Source organism: Galleria mellonella, unplaced genomic scaffold, assembly GCF_026898425.1.
Source record: "Galleria mellonella isolate WM207_F2 unplaced genomic scaffold, CSIRO_AGI_GalMel_v1 utg1899, whole genome shotgun sequence".
NCBI lineage: Eukaryota > Metazoa > Arthropoda > Insecta > Lepidoptera > Pyralidae > Galleria > Galleria mellonella.
The window spans coordinates 112,501-124,670 of NW_026442027.1; the positions used below are offsets into that span (position 1 = coordinate 112,501).

The 12,170-nt window shown below is 39.6% G+C and overlaps 1 protein-coding gene across 2 annotated transcripts in view; it reads right to left on the reverse strand.

Annotated features, from left to right (window-relative positions):
* The window catches only part of LOC113510470 (organic cation transporter protein-like), a 53,313-nt gene that overhangs the window by 5,038 nt on the left and 36,105 nt on the right, over window positions 1–12,170 (reverse strand). Inside the window, exons 6-15 of one of the 2 annotated variants that reach the window (XM_052894029.1) lie at window positions 12,035–12,115; window positions 11,110–11,193; window positions 10,067–10,191; window positions 9,502–9,582; window positions 9,021–9,408; window positions 7,504–7,711; window positions 6,604–6,673; window positions 6,312–6,373; window positions 5,339–5,503; window positions 4,548–4,802 (exon numbers count right to left, since the gene is read on the reverse strand). In XM_052894029.1, coding sequence (XP_052749989.1) covers window positions 4,602–4,802; window positions 5,339–5,503; window positions 6,312–6,373; window positions 6,604–6,673; window positions 7,504–7,711; window positions 9,021–9,408; window positions 9,502–9,582; window positions 10,067–10,191; window positions 11,110–11,193; window positions 12,035–12,115 — 1,465 coding nt within the window. In that variant the 3' untranslated portion in view covers window positions 4,548–4,601. Of the gene's footprint in view, window positions 1–2,929; window positions 3,162–3,679; window positions 3,893–4,134; window positions 4,312–4,547; window positions 4,803–5,338; window positions 5,504–6,311; window positions 6,374–6,603; window positions 6,674–7,503; window positions 7,712–9,020; window positions 9,409–9,501; window positions 9,583–10,066; window positions 10,192–11,109; window positions 11,194–12,034; window positions 12,116–12,170 lie in introns of those variants that run through there. The other variant, XM_052894030.1, reaches the window with a different exon arrangement.

A 12,170-nucleotide genomic window follows, 5' to 3' on the forward strand; every position in this document is an offset into this window, starting at 1 on the left:
CACACACACACACACACACACACACACACACACACACACACACACACACACACACACACACACACACACACACACACACACACACACACACACACACACACACACACACACACACACACACACACACACACACACACACACACACACACACACACACACACACACACACACACACACACACACACACACACACACACACACACACACACACACACACACACACACACACACACACACACACACACACACACACACACACACACACACACACACACACACACACACACACACACACACACACACACACACACACACACACACACACACACACACACACACACACACACACACACACACACACACACACACACACACACACACACACACACACACACACACACACACACACACACACACACACACACACACACACACACACACACACACACACACACACACACACACACACACACACACACACACACACACACACACACACACACACACACACACACACACACACACACACACACACACACACACACACACACACACACACACACACACACACACACACACACACACACACACACACACACACACACACACACACACACACACACACACACACACACACACACACACACACACACACACACACACACACACACACACACACACACACACACACACACACACACACACACACACACACACACACACACACACACACACACACACACACACACACACACACACACACACACACACACACACACACACACACACACACACACACACACACACACACACACACACACACACACACACACACACACACACACACACACACACACACACACACACACACACACACACACACACACACACACACACACACACACACACACACACACACACACACACACACACACACACACACACACACACACACACACACACACACACACACACACACACACACACACACACACACACACACACACACACACACACACACACACACACACACACACACACACACACACACACACACACACACACACACACACACACACACACACACACACACACACACACACACACACACACACACACACACACACACACACACACACACACACACACACACACACACACACACACACACACACACACACACACACACACACACACACACACACACACACACACACACACACACACACACACACACACACACACACACACACACACACACACACACACACACACACACACACACACACACACACACACACACACACACACACACACACACACACACACACACACACACACACACACACACACACACACACACACACACACACACACACACACACACACACACACACACACACACACACACACACACACACACACACACACACACACACACACACACACACACACACACACACACACACACACACACACACACACACACACACACACACACACACACACACACACACACACACACACACACACACACACACACACACACACACACACACACACACACACACACACACACACACACACACACACACACACACACACACACACACACACACACACACACACACACACACACACACACACACACACACACACACACACACACACACACACACACACACACACACACACACACACACACACACACACACACACACACACACACACACACACACACACACACACACACACACACACACACACACACACACACACACACACACACACACACACACACACACACACACACACACACACACACACACACACACACACACACACACACACACACACACACACACACACACACACACACACACACACACACACACACACACACACACACACACACACACACACACACACACACACACACACACACACACACACACACACACACACACACACACACACACACACACACACACACACACACACACACACACACACACACACACACACACACACACACACACACACACACACACACACACACACACACACACACACACACACACACACACACACACACACACACACACACACACACACACACACACACACACACACACACACACACACACACACACACACACACACACACACACACACACACACACACACACACACACACACACACACACACACACACACACACACACACACACACACACACACACACACACACACACACACACACACACACACACACACACACACACACACACACACACACACACACACACACACACACACACACACACACACACACACACACACACACACACACACACACACACACACACACACACACACACACACACACACACACACACACACACACACACACACACACACACACACACACACACACACACACACACACACACACACACACACACACACACACACACACACACACACACACACACACACACACACACACACACACACACACACACACACACACACACACACACACACACACACACACACACACACACACACACACACACACACACACACACACACACACACACACACACACACACACACACACACACACACACACACACACACACACACACACACACAAAATCCATTGATAAGTTTTATTTTTAGTAATTTTATTAATTTTCTCCTGTGTTGTTGTTATTTAATTTTTGTACCGCATGTTATGGAGCGGGCGTTAATAGCTGCGACACAGTCTCTTTGTGACTAATGCAGTTATTATCGAACCTACAAAAAACTGTAAATTAAGCTAAGGATCCCAAATAAACATTTTTATTTATTATTATTTATTTATAGCAATGCCAAAAAATCATCATAACACACACCTCAAATCATATCCAAAATACATACTAACATCAAAAACAACGCTGTGAGTATTCCCATATATAAGTTCTTCGCAATCCATCGTGGAGTTATCGAACCACCAAGCGGGACAAGTCTGATTGGAGGGAGCCTGGTAATTTCTATTAACGTATCTCACGCACTCTTCAAAGGAATCTACGCTGATGCCAGGCACGGCGTTCAATATCCACTCAGGACGGAATTCTGGGTGAAGTATGTCGGGATCGCATTGGGGAATGCGACATCTGAATCATAGAGAAGATCGTACTTGATTTATATAAGAAGAATTGCCTTCTTGTGGTCATTATTTCATTCTATGATGATATTATTGTAATGCATATAGTATCTGCAAACATTTATGGTAATTTACACTTCATACATATTCTTGTTGCTCATCTTGTAATTTTTGTACCTATCTGATTCTATATTCTTGGCATTAAATAGTTCTTCAGTTCTCTATTGTTTTTATTGCAACTTTTTTTTAATAAAATGACGACAAAAAAGGTTTTTGACCATCAGCTGTGCCATCAGTGAAATCAACAGGCTGCGAGTTATTAAATATTGAGATTATTAAGTTACAGTTAATAGTGTCAAAACATACGAATATAACAACTTTGATAGTGTTTACACCACTACATTATCACAAAATAATTTCAAATACTGTTTTTCCTTCTTTACCAACTCCAACCAATACATTTTTGTATTTTCATATCATTAATAAAACTTAACTGCATGTCGTTAAAAATTCTAACAAGTGCGTTACCTGGTGGGTATTCTGGCTACTGTGAAAATATATTCACTGGTAAAGGCTCCAAATATCGCCGGTAAGGATGCAAGCGCCAGAGTGATTAGTTGATAACGCCCTAATTGTCCGATTTCTTCTACCAATATAAGATCCAAGTCGACGCCACTGTTACCATTATCAGAGTTTGTTGATGGTCTTTCTTTCTTAACACTAGACATACTTAAGTTAAGGCTAAAACAGAAAACAATGATGAGGTCAAAAGTAAATTTATTAGTGATAAATACTTGGCAAGTAGAAATATTCAAAATAGTTTTTGAAAATAACTCGTAAATAAAAGATATCTACTATAGTTAAACAATAAAAAAATATTTAAATATTGTATTTTTTTATAATTTCACTGCACTTTCAAAAAATTGCTCCTTTTAAATTGACTGCTCTTTAATGAAAATTTAATATCATCAAGCAGTACTTACTATGCTATAGTTACACTGTACACATTTTCGCTAGCTACAGATTCAGATTAAGAGATCAAAATAATCTCACACAGCTCGTCGATCGCACAATACGATGACTGCAAATCAATTGAAATAAGACAGATCAATGAAACTGATAATACTTTAGGTGATAATAAATTATGTCATTCCACATTCAAGATGTCTTCACGTTTATATTTGGTGATCTATTAAATATCTTGGCTTCTGTTCTGCTGCGGAGAAAAATCTCCATCATAATAGTATAACTACCTTCTCCAAGACCCGTAAAAATAATTTTTAAAACTTTAATCGCCCAATCGTATTTTATCGAGGGAACGCGATTTAATAGAAGTTAGATACAGTTTCAATGTCAATCTACAAAATAAAAGAATTTATGTTAAGAGAAACATTACATTTTATTATTCTTGCACAAAATGGTTCAGTACTTTGTTTTGTAATTGTATAATTCAATAATCGGTGTCAGTATCGTTGTGCTGGTCTCTCGGCTTGATGATGCCGAGCTTGGTGGCGAGGGAGGCGACGTTGGCCCTCACCTCCTCTTGTACAAGGTTGAACGACATCGCCAGTAACGCTATACCGAATAGCAGGTACAAGGAACAAAGTGCTATGGAGTGGACTGCTGCCGCTGGGTCTTCCACACTTTGGCCCTGAAGACAATATATATCAGACAATAAGACAATTATCACAACTGAATACCATATATAATAAATGTTAATTGTTTTAATAGCTAAAAATATTAGTAGGTATTACTATCTGTGGTCGTGTGGTCCCGGCATAGAATAGGGCACCCCTTCTTTTCCCATAGATATCGTAAGATGCGACTAATGGAGGGCGAAAGATAGGCGGCAGCGTCCCTCTTAAAACATCTCTAAAGTCTAACTGCGAGTGCCAAGCTGCCTGCCACGCGTGGCAACTTCTGGCAAAATCGGGTATTGAGGTAAACAAAATAGAATTCGTATGATTCGCTAAGCGATAAGCAGTTTCAGTAGCTTTTGATTTTGCTTCACCTTATCAAAGAAATGTTTACTTTGAAAAGACATGGCATCTTGACTAGAGGAATTTTAACTAGAGGCATCACTCACACGTTGTCAATCCTTCTTACAGCACTAAATTATTTATTTGCATCTCTCACTCTTGGAATTGCGACACAATATGCAAGCAAATTTACGTTTAGAGCTCCCACCTGAGCTGGCACAAAGTCACCGAATCCAATGGTGGTGAGCGTGATGAAGCAGAAGTAGGCAGCATCCAGATACGCCCAGCCCTCCCAGCGTTTGAACAGGAACGTGCCGGCCACGATGTATGACGCCACTAGGAATACACACAACCAGATCGGCACCGGCTTTATCTGAAATTACACGAATTTAAAAAAATCCTCTCATGCGTAGCAAAATATAGAATAAAAGAACAAAAAGTACAGATCAAGAGATAGAATATGGAATCAGGTAATGTTAAACTAAAATTACAATGCAAGAACAACATACAAAATTGTTCACAAATGCAAAAGTGTTGTTTGGGCTACTATTAAGAATAGAATAGAATTTTATTGCTAACAGTGTACATACATATAGTAGTAACCATTGCTTTGGATTTGACATCAGTATCAACAGTTTTTTGTTTGGGCTACTATTAAGAATAGAATAGAATTTTATTGCTAACAGTGTACATACATATAGTAGTAACCATTGCTTTGGATTTGACATCAGTATCAACAGTTTTTTGTTGTTTTGGGTTTGACATCAGTTATACCCTATCGGGCATGCAACAATTTAAGAACAGGTAGTAAGCTAGTAATTACATTAACATCGAAACATTCAAATACTATTACCATTACTTGATTACAAATAAATATGAAATATTTGACAATACAAGACAAAGAATAATCATAACCAAATTAAAATAAAATAAACATAATTTCGCTTAAATGACAATTATTATTGATTATTAATTTAATGAGTTTTAAGATCAAAGTATACATTTAAATTATAAAAAAACATTAATCAAATTAAAAATTAAAACACCAATCATATATGTTTTTTATAAACATATCCTATGTACAGACGTCGTATTATATTAGTAATATAATGGTTAAGAAAGGTTAATAAGATCTTGTGTATAGACAAGGAAAGAGTGTAACATTATTTCGTAATACATACTTCTTCTTTTGCAGGTACCTCAGGTGGAAACGGATATATTTCAGATTGACGGGAACCCCACGCTGAAAATGTTAAGGCGACTAATTACATTAATTCTTAGTGTCCGACGACTTTATTTAATATGTCTTTAGTAAAGACGAATTTGCTTATTATTAATGACAGAGAGAGAGAGAGAGATAAAATAAAGAAGTACACAGACAAGTCCATTGTCTCAACTCTCAAATAGTCTTCTAACCAATCTTTTGTATTAAAGTGTTTCTAAAAAGTTTGGCTGCTTTTATAATTCATTTACCTTGGTGACGATGTCGCTTAGGCGAAACAACGACTTCGTCACTCCAGTCATCTCGGTCCGGTGATGGCGACTAAAGCAGAGAGAAACTAACATTAAATTCATTGGTTTTCAGATTGTAAAAAATTATTGATTACTGACCGATTAATCTAACCGATAATTTATAAGATAATTATGATCTAACATAATTCTCCAATTCTAAGATATTTTTAAGTTAAAAGTTCAGTATAGAAAATTTTTAAATTCAACAACTTTTTTCATCATTTCTCATCTTTTAAGATCTTCTAACTATAAATAAATTTATTTGAAAAGGCTACTTCCGTGTAGCTTTTTTTTTATACAACTTAGAATGGCAAACAAGCTGACGGCCCACCTGATGGAAAGTGGTAACCGTCGCCTATAGACATGAGCAGTACCATGGACATAACAGAATATACTGTTTCGCCCATGATACCCCCCATGCGTTGCCATTCCTTAGGACTCAGGTGTTATTCCTCTGTACCCAGTAAATTCACGCCATATCCCACCCTTCAAACCGAAACACAGCCATGCAAACACAACTGCTTCACGGTTGAAACACAAATGGGACAGAGGTACCCAAGCAATCGACTTTTGTACAAAGTCTCCCTCTGGTAGCTGTTCGAAGACCTGGCAATACTGTTCAAGATGGAAATCTTAACTCAAGCAGTACAGTTATTAAATAATATTATAAACATCATTGATATTTTTAGTTGTAGCTTGTCATTAGAAAAGGCTCAGAAACATCTTGAGTCGGGTTAAAATACCTTTATTATAATTTTGTATGTTAGCACACTAGGTTTATAATATTGATTTGGTTTACGCTGTCATAATATTATAATTATTTTTAATGCATAGATAAATCTTAAATGATTGTAATCTCACATATCTATAAGACAGCCGTGCAGTATCGTCGACAGTGTACAGCCTGCGCAGGCGCCGCCCGCGGCCGGTCTCCACGTCTCGGTCCCTGTCGTCGGCCCACCGGTGCTCGTAATCATAGATGGCACTGCGAGCTCGTCGGCCCCGCCTTCTATCGTCAGCCAAGTCCTCCCTGTCACGCTCATAATATTCAGAACGACCGCGTTCTGCCCTGATGCAAAATAAATTCAAAATAAATAACAGTACGTTTAATACGCGAAAAGAATTCATTTTTACAAATAAATACGACAATAATCTTTCGTGTGGTCCCGGCATAGAATAGGCCACCCCTTCCTTTCCCGTGGGTGTCATAAGGTGACTATGGGAGGGCGAGGGATGGGCAGCAGCATCCCTCTTAAAACATCTCCAAAGCCTAACTGCGGTTACCGATCCGCCTGCTAAGCGTGGCAACTACTGGCAAAATCCCTCTAATGGGACGCTTATGTCCAGCAGTGGTCAGTTAAAAGCTGGTATGACGATGATGATAATGGTAATAATAAAAAAAATGACGATTTAAAAGTCACAATGAAGAGCGCAATAAATTGTCAAAGTATATGAAGATCACGAATTACAATAACCAACAATTTTATTAGCCTGCCACATGCAATTCCTACACAACAATACGAGTCGTATTTATATGTATTACTTATTTTAAATAGATAGATAATCTTTATTACCAGTAATAATATTAAAAAAAAATCAACAATAAAAAGTAAAAAAAACAATTTTTTTTTTTATACAACTTAGAATGGCAAACAAGCTGACGGCCCACCTGATGGAAAGTGGTAACCGTCGCCTATAGATATGAGCAGTACCATGGACATAACAGAGTATACTGTTTCACCCATGATACCCCCCATGCGTTGCCATTCCTGAGGACTCAGGTGTTATTCCTCTGTACCCAATGAATTCACGCCATATCCCACCCTTCAAACCGAAACACAGCCATGCAAACACAACTGTTTCACGGTTGAAACACGAATGGGACAGAGGTACTCAAGCAATCGACTTTTGTACAAAGTCTCCCTCTGGTATTTTTCTGGTAATAGGAGCCGCCTCAGCTATATATCAGCTCCTCTTGTTATATATGTACAGCTCCAGCGAGATGTACCTATACAGCGCTGATTTTCAGGCGGCCCCTTAACTCCCTTTACCTTTAACATGCGTGTGAGTCGCCAATACCTATTTCTCGAATGGGAGACTCAACACGCTTAACAACAAATACATAAAACATTACAACCAGAACTAAAAAGAATAAACTCTGAATAAATTATCGCACTTGACAATGACAGTATCATAAAAAAATAAAAAAAAAAGACAAGAACGTGAAGCGTCAGTTTCTCAGCTGTTTTGAACATATTTCTCCAATAAGATTATTTTAAGTTAGTTCATTACCTTCTCCATTTGCTACAAATTTACATTTAACATACGTAACAGTTATTTTAGTTTAAGTAAAATTATAGTCAATGTATGAACAATACCTCCAGTCATGTCGCACCCTCTTACTTCTTGGAGCATCAAATTCAAAATCCTCATCTTCTGGATCATACGCCCTGTCTCTGTAATTATAACCGTCGTGCTCTTTCCTCCTTCTCTCTCTTTCTTCTAACGCTTTCCTTTCTTTATAGTTCTCATAATCGACGTCGTGAAGATCATGCATTTCATACATATCCTTAGAATTATCAATATCATAATGTCCATTGTCATCAAAATCTCTCCGTGGCCCATAATCTGGTTTGGACTTTGCAGGTCTTGGCAGTGATTTACTTCGCAGCTCCGATTTTGAGGTTATTTTCATCTGATGGTTGTCTAAATCTTTCAGTGCGGCTTCTAAGTCCTGCAGGGGGAGTGATATTTTTGGAAACCCCTCTGGAATAATAACAATGATACTTGTTATTAACTAAACAAAATCAATTGTTTCATTATTTATTTTGTTATTATCCTAATACAGTGTTCACTTGCCTTCATCATCGTCGTACTGATCTCGTGCATATTTCTCGTACCGAACTGGTGAACAATCTTCACGATCATATTCTCTCGTACCTTTTGGACAATAATACAAGAAATACTTATTGATTAGGTGTAAGATACTTAAAGTGTATGAATAAAATACATAATGCATTAGGGCCGTAGCTAGAACCAAGTTTAAGGTATGGCAAAAGAACTTTTTGATAGGGCAGAAGCCCTATTAAGTGACTTTGAAAAAGTGAATCTGTTTAACCTTCATGAGGCCTTTCATTTTAAGGTAGGGCATTGGGCCTTTTAAGGTAGGCACTGCCCCTCAATACTCCCCACCCCCTGCTCCCAGCTACGACCATGTAACGCAGTAAAATTACAAGAGATAGAGGCATAACATCTTAGTCCGTAGGAGTTACAATTGCTGCTTATTTACGCACACGCATACACGGTTATATATGCTGACCATGTCTAAAGATTTAAGGAGGAAGGTTACCGCTTTCCAACAGGTGAGCCGTCAACTTTTTGCCATTCTAAGTTGCATACAATAAAAAAAATCATAAATATCTACCGTATCCCCTTGTATGAGTAGACAGTGGGGGCTGCGAGCGGGCGGTGCGCGCGGCTGGGGGCGGCGGCGCCGGCGGCTGGCGGGGTCGCCGCGCGCGCCCGCTGCTGTACCCGCTGTCACGGTATCTGGTACACAAAACTTTATGACACTGTACATAAAGACTAGATTTTAAGTGACCGAGAGTTTACCGTTTCCTATCAAATTGGCTGACTGAAGAGCCTGTTGAAGGAATGCCAATTTGTATAAAGAAATTTGTAGAAAAAAAAATACATAATTAGAGATATCATTGCAGAGCTTTTCAATGTTTTAAGCTAAGCATGGACCATAATGTGATGGTTGTCGGGAGTGCACTGTCTATAATTACGCTGGAAACTTAAAAACAATAACTTCTATCTGTGCCGTTCCACAAAAAAACCGACTTCAATTATGGTAAGCCCAGTTACGAGTATTTTTATTTTAAAACAAAACAACTGAACCGAATTTGAAAAAAAATCTATTGTAACCAATCAGTAAGTATATCCCTTCAGATAAAAAAAAAGAAATTTCTAAATCGGTTTATAACTGACTGACTGACGTAACAAATATAAAAATATAACCAGAATTTAAACTTCTTTATTAACCCTTTGAGTGCCGACGAGCGCCATCGCGCTCGTGCGCATTGCAACTAAAAGTGCCACGAGCGTCATAGCGCTCGTGAAATCAGTCGCTGTTTAGCTTGCTGTAAAAAAAAATATTAATATTGGATAATTTTTGAAGGAGATACAGTTTTTTTAGAGACAAGGGTAAATGACATCAACACGACAATGATTTCTTTGGCATTTTTAAGTAGACATGAGTAAAAATCAATGGCACTAAAAGGGTTAAATTCAATTGAAAATAGGTAACACTGTAAAGTTAAGTAAGACAATAGTACCAATCCCTGCGTATTATCGTAATTACAGCTAGCAAAGCAGCGTGTCAACATAAAGTGTGACAACATAAAGGACTAATATTTTCTCTAATATTGTTGAATACTAGAGAAAATATTAAAAACTTGTATACACCTGCAATCAGTGTCGGAATGTGCCCGCTCTAAAGGACGACGGCGACGCGTGGAGCCGCGGCCGCTGCCCGTGCGTATCGACCGCCTGTCAAGAAAACAAAATACCCAGACGTTATAGAAATAGTCAGCGACGATTAGAAACAAATATAGATAGATACTCTTTATTGTTTCTTCCAAAAGATTACAATAGTAACAAACAATTACAAGAAAATATTACACTGAGAAAACAATGGGAGGTCTTATTGCTAAGAGCTATCTCTTCCAGGCAACCTTTGGATGGAGAAGAGTAGGATGATGATGAAAACCAGCAAAGAATGTTAGACCTCCCGTACTAACTTGATAGGTGGACTTATTTCCATCACTTTGGTGTGGTTCGAAATACTTGACATTAGAAATGTATACTTTCACCGGTGGAATGCCTATGACTTCGACTTTACCCAATATATTTTTTCATTTTTAAGCAATTTCGTTAAACCATATAAGATATGTAACTGCAGATAGTTCGATTATTGTACTATGCACAGAGCCAATGCTCTGTGCATATGCAATCATAGAATTATTTTCAAGACGGCAAGCAGAGTTACTTATCTTTTTTTTTTGTTATAATTGTGTATGCCTAGAACTCGTATCTGCTTAAGGTTAAGAAAAAGAGACAAATTATAAGAACTATTGAGAACATATGGGGAAAAAGGTTAGGACACTTGATACGACACGACGAACTTATGAACATTATAATAGCAGGTAAGATAGAAGGAAGGAGGGGAAGAGGGAGATCGAGGCATAGTTACATCAGGCAGATCAAAAAAGGAGTTGGTGTCGTGTCGTATCAAGAGGTGAAGAGACTCGCTGAAAATCGTAGTGAGTGGCAAGAGCTTCACCGACAAGAGCACAGCTCTTAAATATGATAGATAGACACCTAGACATACCTCATGGAAGCATGATGGTGTCGATGCTTTTTTTTTGGCGGTCGAGTGCACACATAGCAGCAGACACGCCAGTACAGAAATCTGGAACCGTGTAAATACTTCATTGATTATAAACATACAGGTTTATGTAATGTAG